The sequence below is a fragment of the Sinocyclocheilus anshuiensis genome, unplaced genomic scaffold (genome assembly GCF_001515605.1).
Source record: "Sinocyclocheilus anshuiensis isolate Anshui unplaced genomic scaffold, SAMN03320099.WGS_v1.1 scaffold1325, whole genome shotgun sequence".
Lineage (NCBI taxonomy): Eukaryota > Metazoa > Chordata > Actinopteri > Cypriniformes > Cyprinidae > Sinocyclocheilus > Sinocyclocheilus anshuiensis.
The window spans coordinates 254022-271290 of record NW_015552751.1 but is presented as its reverse complement, the minus strand read 5'-3'; the positions used below and the strand labels follow the sequence as shown (position 1 = coordinate 271290).

Genomic DNA, 17269 nt, shown 5'->3' with positions numbered 1-17269 from the left:
AAGCATACTAAATGTATCAATCATAAGCTTTTCAAATTAATCTCAAATAAACTTCCCATGCAACACACACGAGTGACACCTGAGGTCATTTATTTACAACTGGACATGTCATTCAAGTCAGAGTATTATCTAAAAATACAAAGCAATAGGAAATAAATACATTCAGTTGAATTCGGTCAAGGTTTTACCATAATGTTGTACAATCTTGAAACCTTTATCTTGGAAAAGTTTCACATACTAATTTTTTGTTTACCAATTTATCAGTAATATTCTAAAGACTCAATGCTTCAATCATGCAGTTTGTAATGTAAAAATAAACCCATTAAGAAGTAGAACAAAAAACCCAAAGGAGGGCTGTGCAGTGAGAAAACCAAGCTGCTCATTCTGTCCAAAGTTGTGCTGTATTTCCTGGAGCTGCACACAGCAGACCGTGTGTCAGCGGTGGCCTGTGGTGCAGTTTTGATGCAAAAGCGAGTGAAACAGGTAATTGTTATTCCTCGCCACACCTCCTTATCCTCTAAAGCGCACCGACATCAGTAACTGCACCTGAAACTCTGGTGCATGTTGGAGTGGAAGGTACTTTTTAACGAATGGAAAGCTGCACATGCCCTTGAACACTCATGATGCGCTGATGAACGCTGAGGTCTCGAGATGTGCAATACTCCACGGGTCCAATTATACACATATTTGATGGTCAGGCAACAGCTGCCTGGAGGTTCATGGAGGTGGAGCGAGAGAGTGCAAACTACCACACTCACTGCAGAAGAAAATTGCAAACAAAAACTATAAATATTAAGGTAAAGTATTGCTGGTTATGAACTCACATTAACGAATGCCTGGATTTAATGCCCAGTTATAGGTTGGTACATTGCGCTCGTGCTGCTGCTTGATTCTGCACAAATGAGATGAGCTCTACGCATCAATCTGAGTTGATCAAGCAGTCGAAGCGAAGCTGATCTTGGCACGGCGATCCGCACACCTCTTGGCAGGAGTGTCTGCTTTTGATGCGATGTGCCGTGTTAGGCCAATTCCCACGGATTAATCTCTTCCCCAACAGCAGCGTTTAAAACACAGGCCAACATTTGACTTTGGTGCAAATTTGTGGATGAACGTGCTTACTCACTGATGCATATTAAACAGAAAACACTTCCTCAGGCTAGTGGAACTGAATCTGATTGGCTAGTTTTACACAATTTAAACACTTAGGCTAATCCACTTGGAAACAAAGTCACGAAATAGCTAACGTTTGCCAGGTTAGTTGCAACAAATCTTTGTATGAGTTTTTTAAGCTTACTGTAAGCATCTGTGAAATATGTACATTTTCTTTACACATTTTAAACTCCTTTTAGTGTTTTCTGTATATCTTTTGAATAGGCTGCTGCATCATTATTTGAATTATTTATTTTCCCACTCAAGTCTGTTATTGTGATATAATGTGTTCAGACAAATCCACAACATTTTACACTATTTTATGTGTTTTCTGTACAACTTTTTGCATAGGCTGCTGCACCATAATGCAAATGATTTATTTTTCCATTTCAGTCTGTTATTGTGGTATAATCTCTTCAGACAACCCTGCAATATTTTACACTATTTGTAATATATGTGTGGCATAATAGGTAAGATGGGCGTGATTTCCCGAATTGAATTGTTAGGGCGGGCATTTTTGCGTCATTGATTGTACAGTCTATAAAAGCCATTGGCTTCTGTATCTGGGCAGGCATCATTTCCCGGATGGGGTAGGGCTTCTGCAGTTTCTGCTGAACGTGACCGTGGGTAAGTAAAGGTGGGTTAAGGCAGCCTTTGGTGTATTTCACGGCTTGTTTTATTCTGGGTTTGGTGTTTTGGTTGGTTTGCGTTAGTATCTGGTCTGTGCTCTCGTTGGTGGGAGAGCGGCTGCGTGTACAGCCTTGTTTGGCGTTTAGCCGCGGCTGCGCTGTTCGGCTGATGAATGTGATCGCATCGGTCCTCCTCCAGGTATGGGTTTGTTTTATTATACGCTGCTCAGTCATGGAAGAGGTGCGAATCGCAATTTGTCAGTGAATGTTTTGCGTACGGGTGTCGGCTGTTGTATATAGGCTGTGTGTTTAATCATTCGGCTTCATCCTTTTCCCGCAGAAATCATTTGGGTGGATAATATCCCCGCAGTGGCGGCACCGCTGTCTCGTTCCAGGTCGAACTTCATTGAGTCTGTGTGTGCGTTGAGTCCCGGTCGTGTTGTTGGACCTATGCCAACGGACTTTGTCTTAGTTGTGTACAGGTTTTGTGTCTGAAAGTTTGAGTCTTTATTTTGTGTTTTAGTTTTGTTTGATTTTCTATTTTCTTTTTCAAATTAGTCTATTTTCTGTGTATAAGTTACTTATTTTTGGAGTTGGATTATATATATATTTTTTGCTTTTTGTTAATATTGTGAAATCTTGTATTGTTAATTTAGTTACCTTAGTTTTTTGTTGTGATTTTCATTTAAAGTGTATTACTTGAGATTTGTGTAAGTTGTGATCTGGGACGATTCGTATTAATTGGTGTGTGAGTGTGTGAGCGTCTTTTTTTTGTTTGTTTTTTTTTGTTTTTTTTGTTTTTTTTCCTTTAGGAGCTGCTGGCCTTTATTGACCAGGGTCGATGATCTCCTCTTTAGACGGTGGTGGTGGTGGTTCTTCATTGTGTGTTGTGGCCTTTGGCATGCACTGGGGTTTTTATTTTGGTATGTGAGTGTGTTATGTAGATTAGGAGCCCTTTCTGGAAAGTCTTTCCTGTACTTTAGGCCACAGCTCCATGACATTTTGAATGATTAACGATCGTATAAACCTTTCTAAATTGATGTTTCTATTTTATTGATTTTATGCTACCTTAATAAAAGATTGGTGTTTGATACCTGTGTCTCCACGTTTTGCTTGCCACTGGGTAGGGGACTTGTGCAAAATTTACGGAGATTCTTTGGGTGAAATTCCCAAGGTGGCATAGTCAGGCATTCTTTAATTTTAGTTTTTATTTAAGATTCTGTTTAAATTTATTTAGTGACATCTAGGTGGGCCATTCCAGGCCCCGGCCACATATGCATTATTTATCTTTCCATTCCTGTCTATTATTGCAGTATAATCTATTAAGATGAACCCACAACTCAATGCCACATACAAGCAAAGCAAACCGTCGGTGGTTGGTCACTTCCTGTCATGAGTGGATTTTTGGCCGGAATGAGCTGCGACGCCATAGTCAAATGTTTACAAATGTTGAAGCTATATATATATATACACACTCTAAAAAATGCTGGGTTAAATATAACCCAGCACTGGGTTAAAAAGGGACAAACCCATGTTTCCAGCATCGTATACTATTGTGCGTGACTTTATTTTGTTGAGTGCAAGCAGTCAATGAAATGAACACTGTCAGAGATTAAACCAAGCAGAGTATGAGAAAGGTCAAACATGAGTTGCGAAGAAATGTTGTGCCGCATGAAAAATTAATGCTAGTGAACGTTCAGTACGTCTGTGATTGTGAGGAACATTCACTGTATAACGTCTGACAGCTGTGATCCCACTGCTTTCTGACTGCTCTGAAAGTACAGAAGCGCCTGACGACACTCAAATGTGAGCTATAAATTGTCTGTTCACATCAATGCTGCACCCTCCCATAAGACTTTGATCTGTTAAAGAAAACCTGAATATAAATCAGGTTATACCTTGATGTGGAGCCCTAGTGCTTATGTGTCTATTTTATAAAGATGAAAATCGGCAGCTCATATGTTTATAATGGCATCTCGGGTCACTATATGCCTCAGATGGTAAACAGAGATGTTTGGTAGTTACATAGTTTTCTGAAATGCATGCAGAAGCATAATATGATGTAAATGCACCCGTTCATGATGCTAATCTGCAGTGTTTTTCATGTGGCATGATGTCGATGTCGACTGACCTTTGCCGGCGCTGAAGTCCCCGGGGTCAGTGGCCCTCCTGTGTGCGATGGGCTGGAGGCTCGGGATGAGAATGAGAGAGAAAGAGAGGACCAGCACCTAGGAAAAGAAGGAATATTAAACGAGAGGAAGTAAATAAGCAAGTCCTGCAAATATGGGTCAGCTGATGACCTACATCTAAACGGCATTTTCCAGTCAACACTTTCATTATAATCATCATCCTCATTCTCGTTCTCTTTCTGCTACATGCACAGGAAAGATGAAAAGATGCAGAAAAACAAGAATCAGCAATATTGCAATACATTTTTTTTTCATATAATTTTCTTTATATACGTAATTATGTATACCATTTAGAAGTTTGGGTTTGGTGAGAATTTTTTTTTTTTTAATGTTTCTGAAACATCTTGTTCTTTATTTCTCACCAAGGCTGAATTTGTTTGACCAAAACTGCAGTAAAAATTTAAAAATAGTTGTACAATTTTAAATAACTGTGTTCTATTTAAATATATTTTAAATGTAATTTATTTCTGGGATCAAAGCTGAATTTTCAGCATCATTACTCCAGTCTTCAGTGTCACATGATCCTTCAGAAATCATTCTAATATACTGATTTGCTGCTCAGGAAGCATTTCTGATTATTATATTTTTCAGGATGAATAGAAAGTTTAAAAGAACTGCATTTATTTAAACGGAAATCTTTTGTTACATTATAAATGCCTCTACTGTCACTTTTGATCAATTTAATGCATCTTTGCTTTAAATAAAATTTGTAATTTCTTTACAAAAAACTAAAACTCTAAAAAAAAGAACAGTAGTGTACATTAGTAAATTATAATTATTGTTCCCTCTGGTATATTTTTCATTCACTTTCAATGCGTTTGCATTTCTTTCAGAGGAGTACGTGAAGAGCAAAGCTCAAAACATTTGGAAGAAATTATCTGAAAAGATCCTTTAATAAAATATTAATTTAATAAAGCATTACTATTTATATATTAAATCACTATATTATTTCATTAAATATAATATTTAATTACTAACTTTTTACATTTGAGACTTTAGTCTTTGCAACTTTACAGATCTTCTTTATGCACCAAGAGCTTGTAACACTCCAAAGAGAAAGGAAAAATTGAAATCGCATCATATGACCCCTTTAATGCATAGCCAATCATGGTTTATTGCTCTAATTTAGGCTTTGTTTTCATTAGAATTTTCCTTTAAATGTAATAGCTGATTTTATAGCATGTTAAATAGACTATAAAATAACCAGTAAAAGATTGAAAGAAGAGACATTTCGTAAATGAATCTCATAATGGAATGTGATTTGATGAGGGTCAGGTTTATAGCACAGTTAAAAAGCTAGTTTACATCAGCAGGTTATAAACCTACATATTTGACAGCAGTGGATCTCAACTGGTGCGTCACATTGTAACTGTCCATGGTTTGTTTCTTGAAAGGTTTATTTATTGGGGTGTTCTTAGTTTATTTTTAAGGACATTTTAGTTTTCTTTTGTACAATAAGCAGTTTCAGTACTGTGTTGGTCCACTTGATGTCCAATGTAAATCCAGATCTTGAAGTGTGAAACTATTTGAGAATCACTGATTCATGAGTTCGCACTAACATATAATGTGATTGAGCAATTAGTAGCATATTTGGCGTGCTGTCCAGAGGGAGGGCTCCGAGCTCTGGTTAAAGCCCGAACCCAGAGAACTCGCCCCCCATCCCAAGAATGGGATGAAATTAGATTAGTAGTGAGGTGTTGGGGTGGAGGCGGGATGCTGGAAAACTTTTGTGGAACTGAGGTAAGTTGGCTGTATATATATATACACATATTGTGCTTGTTAAGGTGATTAGCTGACGAGCTCCACCTGGGCCAGACTGATTGATTATCTGATCGTGCTCCTCCCGAACCTTGTTAATAAAACGTACTCGGTTACTGACGTAACCTCGGTTCCCTTTCAATACTTCACTTCGTACTGCGTCGCTAGACGCTACGGGAAACTCCTTTTCTCCGATTTACTGAAACCTTTTTTTTTTTCAATCACAGCAGTGCATCTGCACTGCCATTGTTTCAGAAATGAACCAATGATGGTGCAGCAGAGCTGCGCGAGCTTATGGCGAAGCAGCGCGCCCGAACCCGCCAAAATGGGCGGGGCATCTGGCTATATAAGCAGGTGCTCGGCATAGGATCACTGATTCATATCGACTGAAGCGACGACAGAGTCGTGCAGCATCATAGCATGGCTAGCTACGCAGTACTCCTTCCCGTATCTCAGGGAGCCGAGGTTACGTTAGTAACCGAGTACGTTCCCTTTCGATGCTTAGGGGTCAAGGGGTTGAATTGGTTCGGGCGGCGGGTCGCTGTGAAGGGACCCGGGGCTCGCCATGTTTGGACGAGGAAATTTGCTCTCTTTTTGAGTATGTTTGTGTTTTATTTTGTCCGCTATCACAGCAGTTGTACACTTGGGCGCTAGAACGGGCCCTTTGCATGCAATAAACAAATTTTTCCCAGCACCCGGAACTGGACGGGGCAACTTGGAACACATACGAGGCAGTTTGGGGGGTGGTCCGGCCGCATTTGATAGGACACGGATAAGCTCGGTGTCCGTACCAACCCTGGCGTCGATTGGCTCCGCGGACGGCAAGGGGGCGGGGTCAGCAATGGAGCCCAACCAATCCTCAGCATCCGAGGCCGCTAGGGACATACTGTCATCGAGCAGCTCGTCATCCGATCCCCCAAATGAGACCAGGTCACTCGCGATGGCAGAGGGGCGCTGGTCTGGATGGGAGAATGAGACGGGGGAAACCTCTCTTTGTGGAGAGAGTGAGGTACGCAGGCCTTGAGCCGACGTAAGCTCACTCATACCCGAGCGCTGTGATCCTCTACCCCGCTGTTTTTTCCTCACAGGTTCCTGGGAGGAAGGAAACGGGGGGGCGCGAGGGGCGGGGTCGCTTTCTGAAAAGAAAGCTATCCGCGAGCGCAAAGAGGCGCGACTCATTGAGACCCGTCAAGAGCCGTGGCGCGATATTTGCAACAACGTCGCAGGAAATTTGTTCTTTTTTGTTACCACAAGCAGGAAAGCGTCACACAGGCGCTCTGCAGACGGCTTGTGAGCGAAGTGCTGACCGGGGCTGCCTTGAGAGCGACGCGGGAACAGAGCTGCTTGAAGCGGCTATCTGATTCGGTGCTGCAAAGCGGCGCGCTGATCGATGCTGCTTGAGAGCGGCGAGCTGTGGGCGGCGAGCTGTGGGTGGCGAGCTGCAAGCGGCGAGCTGTGGGCGGCGAGCTGCAAGCGGTGAGCAGAGAGCGGAGGCGGCGAGCTGATCTTGCTGCTGCAGAACGGTGGCTGGATCAGCTTGCAGGCGAAGGCTTCAAATCTCGTAGAATCAGCGAAGAGCAGTAGATGTCGTCGCTGAAGGAGAAAGAATCAGTGATCCTATGCCGAGCACCTGCTTATATAGCCAGATGCCCCGCTCATTTTGGCGGGCTCGGGCGCGCTGCTTCGCCATAGGCTCGCACAGCTCCGCTGCGCCGTCATTGGTTCATTTCGGAAACAATGGCAGTGCAGATGCACTGCTGTGATTGAAAAAAAAAGGCTTCAGTAAATCGGAGAAAAGGAGTTTCCCGTAGCGTCTAGCGACGCAGTACGAAGTGAAGTATCAAAAGGGAACATCATTTTATAGCCTTGTCAAAGTGGAGCTGATCTGATATTATTGTAAAACGAGACTTACGTGTTGGTTTTCTCAAGCTGGAAGACTTTCCTCTGTAATTCTTGATTCTGAGCGCTGCAGGCAGCCATCCTAGACCAGAGTATATTGGCCAATTATTCATAGTGATAAATCTGACCTACAAACACTCCCACACACCCTCTGTCTGTCACAGCTGCTGCGTGTGCGCACACACACACACACACACACACAAACACTCCCTATATAGTGCATGTGGTGCTGGTAGCATTAATTACATTAGACGATAATTCAATAATACTTGTTGGTCCAGTACTTCTCATGAATGGGAGATAAATGAGCCGTAACACTAGATTTCTAATTTGCACAATGACAAACATTTTAGAGGTTTTACTGGATTCAGATGAATCTCATAAAACATAATATCCAGGTCACATTTCACCCCAAAATCAATAAACAAGGAGAATATATTCTACTAGCTGTTCAGGGGGCCCAGAAACCACAGCGGCACCCCTGCCCACAGGTGTCTGTTAGTGTAAGTTCACACGACTGACTTGTGAATAAAAAAACAGCTAGATGGCTGTGGTGCTTTTAGTGACTGCAGCGCTGGCTGTGAAGTAAATTTGTCTTTTGGACAGATAAACCCACGAGCTCTTCATTAGAGGGCAATTTCATGCCCGAAATTTGTGCAGCAGTGTGTTCTAAATTATTTCTCCAGCCTCTCGGAGGATATTCGATTCCTTTGATCCTAAACTAAGATAAGTTTGAGCCTGGATTTTTAATGACTTTCGACCTCAATTTCAACTTTACTGCAAGTTTATTTAGTAATGAGTGTTTCTTTGATATCATATTCATTCATTCAGACTGTGTTTACTTGTACCAAAACCAGGACATCTGAGGTGAACGCTATTATTGTGCGCAAGTCAGGTACATACTGTACAGCAGTTCACAGTAAAACACTAGACTTTAAAGAAATCTCTTATTCTCACCAAGAATGCATTTATTTAATAAAAAATACAGTAAAAACATTAATACTGTGAAATATACCATTTTAAAGAACTGTTTTATATTTGAATATATTTTAAAATATAATTTATTTCTGTGATTAAAGCTGAATTTTCAGCAGTCTTCATTGTCACATGATCCTTCAGAAATCATTCTAATATGCTGATTTGCTGCTCAAGAAACATTTTTTCTTATTATTATATTATTATTATTATTATTATTATTATTATTATTATATATAAACAATTGTGCTGCTTCATATTTTTGTGGAAACCATGATACATTTTTTGATGAATATGAGGTTCATGAGAGCCGCAGAAATAGAAATACAAATGTCTTTCCTGTCACTTTTGATCAATATAATGTATCCTCTCTGAGTAAAAACAGTAATTTCTTAAAAAAAAAAAAAACTTACTAAACCTCAAATTTTGAACGACTATGTATTTAGATCTGTTTTCTCATTCTACTGTATATTTTTAATGTGAGACAAGAGATTTGTAAGCTGAAATGGTTGAAATGATGCCTGAATTTAAAAGTATATAAATGTTATATTATGTTATATATGTATATGTATGTATGCATGTATACACACAGTATATGCTTGTCTATAATCACCTTCCCTCCAGTCCATCTACATATTCCTTCTTTTTCTTGCGGCTCTCCTGTGCCGACTGCTTGTTCCGGATTTTCCTCCGAATCTTCTTCAAAATCTTTTCTTCGTACTAAGAAAATCATGAGAGAATGGGCCAGACAAAATGTTAAGATGAATTCATCTAGAAATGAGATGCACAGGAGTCTACATTTCAAGCAATTATTTTGTTAGGTCTGAAACCGCAGGCGACATCTGAGTCAAATCAAATCAGCTTAATCTTGTCATTATCTATTATTCTAGCACACAGAGGGAGAGAAACCTCGGCAGCTGAAAGGAATTAGGTGTTATTTTGATGAGAGGTGCCTTTCATCACTGACATCATTCATCTCAGCCTCTATAAAAGCTTCCTTCCTTCCTACTGATGTCTGATCAGGCTTCCAGCAGTAAACGTGGAGGAATGACACGTGGAAAGGTTGTTACTGTGATGATATTACAAGAGTGGTCATATGATGTTATGATGTCATAACCACAGGTGTGAGAGATGTGTACCAAAGACTTTATAGGTATAACAATATGGTGCACTTTTATCACTACAAATGGGAGAATATGCAATGCAAAATATAATGGAATAAGTCCCATCTTCTAAATAAAAATAGCCAATCGGTGTCATTGCATCAAAAACATCACAGTGAATCTTGTGAAGTAAAAAGCTGCTTGTTTGTATAAAACAAAACCATAATCATTAAGGCAACTTTAAACCAAAATACGAGTCCATAGTCCATAATAATGCTTCCTCCAGTGAAAAAGTCCATCCCCTGTTGTCCTCACATCAAAATCAACCCACATATTTATTTAGAACTGTTTTGGACTGTTTTCACTTGTATGCGATGCTTGATCTGTGCAGATTTCTCTCCTGATTCTTACAAGATGAATTTTTCAATAAAGAAAGCAATATTATGGATAGAGTCCAGTTTGAAGTGGAAAACGTCAGCGCTTCACAATACATTAATTGTGGATTATTGTGATGTTTTTATCAGCTGTTTGGACTCTCATTCTGACGGCACCCATTCACTGGAGAGGATCCATTGGTGAGCAAGTAATGTAATGCTAAATTTCTCCAAATGTATTCTGATAAAGAAACACATTGTTGGATGGCCTGAGGGTGTCAATTTTCTGCATATTTTTATTTTTGGGTTAACTATTCCGTCAACACTATTTGTTTATGTCAGATTTCATGTTGGTTTGAAATGTGTTATTTATTAATTGTAAATCACTTCTTGATTTCCCCATTCAAATACATAGGAATTGGTTTTGGATGCCCAAAATGGTTGCAAACATAGCTACCAAGTGAACAGACTTTCCTTGACTGGAACAAGAGGTTGAGGTTTTAGCTGGTTAGCTAATTACGGTGGAGTTTCAGATTGAGGGCGTGGTTTTGGAGAGATGGGTGTGGTCTAATTCAGATAGAACCTGTGTGTTCAAAATACCTTGTTAAGAGGCAGCTGGCTGGGAAGACTGACTCCTTCCTTGGCTAAAAGTTTCTTCTCATCTTCATTAAGAATCAGTTCTTGCTGGGATTGCTGGGTGGAGGGTTTCGACTAGACAGAAACACACATTTTGTTTCATGTTCTTTCAAATTTGTATTGCATATTATAATTTATTTTGTAAGCAGCTGTGGATATTATTAGTTGGGACGAAGCTGCAAATTGCCACACAAGGACACTCCACTTAGTCTCAGGAATCAATGCATTGCATTGCATAATGACAACAAATCCTTTCAGACTCAGGAATTCAGGAAAGTGCTACATCAATACATCTGCTCACTTGTTTTTTTCTGGCTTACATCACAACACATAAATCAATGACTCAACGCAGCAACAAGCCAAATACTGAAACAGCATCTGTGGAGGTATTAAAGTGTTGTGAAATGCAGTAACAACTCTCTATTGCGCTTTATGTTGCCCGGGAATGTTTACAGGTCAAAGTCATTACCAGTGAGCTACAGGAAGAGCTGTTTGATTGAACACATTGGCCACTCCATCCTAAACATGCCGTTATCTTTTTAAAAAACACTATTAAGCTGCCTCGATGTGTTCTGTGTGTGTGTGTGTGTGTGTGTGGTGTTAAGACGCCATGTGGTGATGGAAAGTTCAACTTTTAAAGACCCCTATGTTCCATTCCATTTTTTAAATTATATATATATTTTAGCAGTGATGCATTTATGCTGATAACATGCAGTTTGCATGCTTTCGGAATTGAATGTTGAGACTTACGCCAGTCCATTGGGGTGCAGCTTGTGCTGATTTTTATTTATTTATTTATTTATTTATTATTTTTTGAGTGTCCTTGAGTTTTTAAGCTAAAAGCTTTTTAAAATGCTCCTGAGACACTTGCATGCTGATGCACTGCATTTCACTCATTCTAGATGAACTGAATGCATGTCAGGTCAACCTGAGCCAGTTAAATTATAGGGCTTCCTTAAAATTGATTAGCTGGTCATTTAGGCAACCCATGGGCTAGTTGTTTTCGAAAATATGTTGGTTTTCACATTCCTAGCACACAAAAACTGGGTGATTTGTAATTGTTTTTCATCTTTTCTTTTTAGTATTTAATTGTATATGCACTGGCAGACAAAAGCTTGGGATAATTAAGATTTTTTTTTCATGTTGTTGAAAGAAGTCTTATGCTCACCCAGGCTGCATTTATTTAACAAAATTTCAAATTTCAGTATATCCTACGTACAACCTTAAAATGTTGTCTAGGTTTTGGAACAGAGCTATGTGTTTTTCTCTTTCTCTGTCATGGATTTCTTCCCGAGTTCCTCCACATATGAAATCTGACAGCTCCACTGCTCTCTCTCTCTTCCTCTCCTCATGCCGGTTGTCATTAGCATCCGTGTGTATGTCACACTAGCTGTATGTTTCACACTGAATGTCTCGGCAGGACAGTTGAGTGACACACACTGCATGGTGTCTGTTTATGTTCTCTCGGTGCACTACTCACCACTTCTCCGATGTTGGAAAGCAGCAGGTCTTTAACGGTGAGCTGGTTAACGGTGGCTGGTTGAGTTCTCTGCACTGCTGACGTGCACTGAGAGTCTGTCAGACCGTCGGAGAACAGACAGGCCTCCCAATCTTCTGCTCGCGCACACACACACACACACACACACAAACAGAATGCGTTTACATCACACTGTGTCTAAAGACCAGCAGACAACAAAGATTTTTTCAGTTTCTTAGTGGTTGTTAGTACACTACTGTGTGGTAGATAGTGTTCTGGTGGTTTCTAGGGTGTTGCTAAGGTGTTCTTAGCACATTTATATGTGGTTGCTGCTGTTCTTGAGTGTTGCTAGGTGGTTGCTAATGTGTTTTGATGGTTTTTAGCACATTGCTATTTGGCTATTGCTAATAATAGTGCATTAATGCAGCACTGTTAACGCGGTGTCTATTTGACCCTATTAATCACCCATAGGGTTGCCAGGTCCACGATTTTCCTTCACCAAATATTATTTGTAATGTGCCTCCCATCCAATAATCACAAAGAGCTTTGTGCTTTGTTACGGCCGATAAGAAACAAAGTCTCAGCTTTCAAATCCTGTACATTTTATCACAAAATTCAAACAATTCATGCCATTTTGACGCTTAAATGTGACGTGACAGATTGCTGAAGCTCTTGTTCAAGCGGCAGTCTATTCCAAGTTCATAGAAGTTATAGCACAGAAGGCACAGTGCCCTCCACTAATATTAGCACCCTTGGTAAATATGACCAAAGGTATAAATACATAAATTCTTGTATATTACACTTTAAACACACAATTACATAAAGATTGTTGACATTTTTTGACTGTAATATTTTAGTATCATTTATCATGAATTTGTATTTCCTTTTTTAAATTTGTTACAATTCTAGTAATTTTATTGTGTTTGTTTGTTTGTTTTTTTCTTTTAATGTCTATATAGTTTTTATTCATTTTTATTTTTGTTTGTTATTTTTAGTATATCAAGTTAAGCTAAACTGTAGCTGAAATATATTCAAAGTTCACAGTTCAAATTTCAAGTAACAAAGTGGGTTTTTATGGTTTTAGTAACTGTTTGAAGAGTGAAATCTCACCCAGGTCAATGGAGATATCAGGCTCTGTGTTTGCGACAGGTGCGTCCTGCTGCTGAAGATGCTGAGGGAGAAGATGAGGATGCTGAGGGAGGAAGATGGAGTTGAAAAGCGGGCTGGCGGACGGGGGCGGGCTGTCCAGGTGGTCAGACGGGGTGTCGTCACTGATTCCGCTGTCAGAGGGTGAGGGGACCCACAGAGGAGAGCAGGGCTGCGACACGCCATCTGACCCTTGCAACAGGGAGTCCAAGAAGTTATCAACAACACCTTCTTCACCATGACACAGAATCTGCAGGAACACAAAGGAGTCACACAAAACTGTAACGTATCTGACTCATAGATGATAAATGCACCCACCTGAGTCTCAGCACAAACACACACACACACACACACACACACACACACATATATATATATATATATATATAATAGACAAAATAAAAATGTTTACATTTTTTATTAAAATTATATACAATTTGTAGTGTATATTTTGAAACAAATATATTTAGCCTTGAATTGTTAATTTTCAACAGTTTTCTGTTTTCAACATGCCTGTCCGCAATATGGCTTTGCACACTTGTTAGTATTTGCTAACAGCAGCTTTAACAAATTAACCCAACCATGACATTCATTCAATTTCCCTGATGTAACACCACATTTCAAGGGAAATCAAACTGTGAAAGCACTCCTGATGCAATGCATACATTTTATGTTGTGGCCTAATGGTTAGAGAGTCGGACTCATATAAGAGACTTCTAAAACATTTTTAAAAATCTTTAATATATAAATATTAAGCTTTTGCATCTGGATGGTGCCTATGATGTCTTAAAATGCTGACCGTGTACACAGGTCGCTAGGTTTTTGACTTGCACGCACACACACACACACAGACACACACACACACACACAACAGTGTCAGACACAAACACACAGAAGTTGACGGATAAATTTGGGTCAGACATGTAATATGCTGTCACTGTGTTTACAGGAAGCCTTTCAGGGTGTCTCATTAATTAACCAAATTAAAATAACTAATAACTATAATAATTTTCTCAGCATGCTCTCAGCAGGAAGGTTGTCTTGCGATTTATCATATAAACTCAGGTCACAAATATCAAATGCCAGTTCACTCACGCTTTGATCTGTGATTGACCATGCTGGGTTGCCATGGTCACCATTGCTGTCCATGTGAGGGTCCATATGGGGCTCGAGGAGCAGGTCTAGGAGTTCAGTCCCAGAGTAACCCTGAGATATAGAGGAAAGATGAGAAGTTAGAGGAAACGGGAAAAACAAATGTATGCCATGACATAAGGTGCTTTCACACATTACACCTGGTAAATTACTGTAAAAAATACTGGCATTCTGTCTTTTTACCATTAAGATACGATACCATTCACACATCAGAACCAAACTACAGATAAATTGTGTCACATCAGTCAACAGAATGACCTTTAAATGCTGTGTCGTTTCTTCTTCTGTCAGGATGAGAAGCACTTTTCATACTTGAAATAGCTAACCTTGTGTCATTCTAACGGAATCTTGGTTATATCTTCCTTTATGTGTCAACCTCATGCTTTACAATTAAACCTGCACTCTAAAAAGATGGTTCTTTAAGCACTTTTATGCTGAAATGGTTCTTTGTGTTAGAGTTTAAGGTTCTTTATTCCTGCCGTTTTGATTTTCAAATCTGTAACTGCCAGCTGTCAATCATCCAGAAACACAGACTGTTAGCACACTCTCAACAGGTAAAGAATTTCATTCTTAATGCCTAACTTTCAAAATGTAACAGGTTTGCTACCAATCATGTCTTTTCCTATTTTTAGTTTTTGCTCAGTTGAGGATATTTCTCTCCTCTTCTCTGCTATGTAAGTAACAGGGATATTGAATGTATGGTCCATATTGTTGTCTTAAATTATTGCTTGTGTTACCTTGCATTGCCTTTTACCATTGTGAAGGGTTCACAGTACTTTCATAAACGTAATTGGAAATGGAAGAGACAGACTTTAACTCATTTGTGTATTTCTACCCAGATTCTGCAACACCCCACAACCTCAGAGAGAAACTGCCACTCAAAATACTCACAGAATAATGGACTTAAAGGCATCATAGAGGATTGTGAATATATTTTACTGGAACTTGATTGCAACATCTTCATTGCCTCTATTTTTAGTTTTTAGGGATTCAAGCACATAGTTGGATGGGTAAATGCAGAGCACTAATTCCGAGTATGGGTCACCATACTTGGCCACATGTCACGTCACTTTAAACAGATATACACTATAATTCAAAAGCTGAGTTCAAGGTGCAACAAACAACAGCAAGGTGTTGTTTTTTGTTTTGCTTTTTTTTAAATTGGTATTTTTATTCAGCAAGGATGAATTAAATTGACCAAAGGTGACAGTAAAGTCTTTTACAAAGAAATTAAAAGAAATTATGAACTTTCTATTTAGCAAAAAATGTATCACAGTTTATTATTATAAATAAGATATTATAGATACCCACAACCTCAGAGAGAAACTGCCACTCAAAATACTCACAGAATAATGGACTTAAAGGCATCATAGAGGATTGTGAATATATTTTACTGGAACTTGATTGCAACATCTTCATTGCCTCTATTTTTAGTTTTTAGGGATTCAAGCACATAGCGCTGGAACCCTATTGTAATGGTTAGAATGTCGAAGGATCAGCATTTTCCACCTAAAAGTGATCGGGCAGACCAAACCGTAAGTCGTAGAGACTTGAAACTTTAAGAGATGGTAGTACTCACACCGTCTACAACCGTACTCACCAAGGCTCACGCCAATTGGCCTGATGGGGGCGCTATAGCAATCAAAAGTCCAAAATCCCTCATAACTCCTAAACCGTTAGTTACAGTCTCAAGTGCCTTATATCGTTTGAATCCTTGGCTCATAATGGACAAAATGCATGCCTCGGATTTCATCGTAAAATTTTCGGGTATTTTGGATTTTTTGAAAAACCTACTTTTGCGAAATAGCACTAGGTTTTTCACCCGATTGGAACCAAACCAGTGCAGAAAGATTCTCTGGAGAGTGGATATCAATAATTATCAAAAAAAAGTTGAACTTGCAACTCACCGTCGCGACAGGATCCCAAAATGTTCATAAAAGGTTTTACTAAAATGACTGTAACTCTTGAATGGAAAGAGATATTTTCGCCAAACTCGGAACACGGATGTAAGAGAGTTTGGCCACTTGGTGGAGCTATAACAGGGAAAAAACATAAAATTGTCTATAACTACACACCCGATAGTCCGATCGACTTGAAAATTGGTATGCCGTGTCTTTGTCCAATGTGCCACAAGTGTCTTTGAGGACATTCTCTTATCTCAAACTCCAATGAATTTTGAGCACCTATTATGCAAGGTTAACAGAGGCAGATCGGAACCAAACTCGGTGGGCATGTTTGACTCATGGTCCTAAAGGTCTGTAAGAATTTTGAAAGAAATTGGCCACTAGGTGGAGCGAACAAGTTTTATGCCTCTGTAATCACGTGGTGTTTCACACATCCACACAATATGCATATCATTTGATAGAGCTCTTCATACTGAACAACTTTGCCTCAAAGACCACTGCTGTCAGTCAAATTGTTTGTTAAATATTCTCGATTATGTAAAAAACGTGACGCGTCAGTTTAATTTTGAAAGAGAGCAAGATAAGACTGAAGTGACGTAACATTTAATATTTGTTTTAAGACAAAATTGACCTTTTTCCTCAAATTTCTCAGCTTTAAACTGAAAATATGGGATTGTCGTGATTCATGTAATTCCTAACTGAATGTGACGAGAAATGAAACGTTCTGCATTTTCGACATATTAGGCATGCAAATAGGAGTGAATGTGCGCATATTTTAAAATATTATTTGCAAATACTTCAAAATGATTACTTCTCAAAGAGAATTAGATATAGAATTTCCTTCACTGTTCTATTTGTTTATACTTTTCACCCCCCCC

General features: G+C 39.3%; 1 protein-coding gene and 1 long non-coding RNA gene across 2 annotated transcripts in view; one reads left to right on the top strand and one right to left on the bottom strand.

Moving 5' to 3' along the window:
- Positions 1 to 83: 83 nt before the first annotated feature.
- Positions 84 to 2772, top strand: LOC107667859 (uncharacterized). Its single transcript, XR_001631826.1, has 3 exons — positions 84 to 1977; positions 2119 to 2275; positions 2591 to 2772. It is a non-coding gene; the product is annotated as an uncharacterized LOC107667859 (long non-coding RNA).
- Positions 2773 to 7615: 4843 nt separating this feature from the next.
- LOC107667858 (cyclic AMP-responsive element-binding protein 3-like protein 3-A) overlaps positions 7616 to 17269 on the bottom strand; it is a 20100-nt gene continuing 10446 nt past the window's right edge. The window contains exons 2-7 of the mRNA XM_016459586.1: positions 14431 to 14541; positions 13300 to 13585; positions 12193 to 12326; positions 10677 to 10787; positions 9213 to 9319; positions 7616 to 7706 (exon numbers count right to left, since the gene is read on the bottom strand). Of these exons, the coding sequence (XP_016315072.1) occupies positions 7634 to 7706; positions 9213 to 9319; positions 10677 to 10787; positions 12193 to 12326; positions 13300 to 13585; positions 14431 to 14541 (822 nt within the window). The 3' untranslated portion in view covers positions 7616 to 7633. The remainder of the gene's footprint in view (positions 7707 to 9212; positions 9320 to 10676; positions 10788 to 12192; positions 12327 to 13299; positions 13586 to 14430; positions 14542 to 17269) is intronic.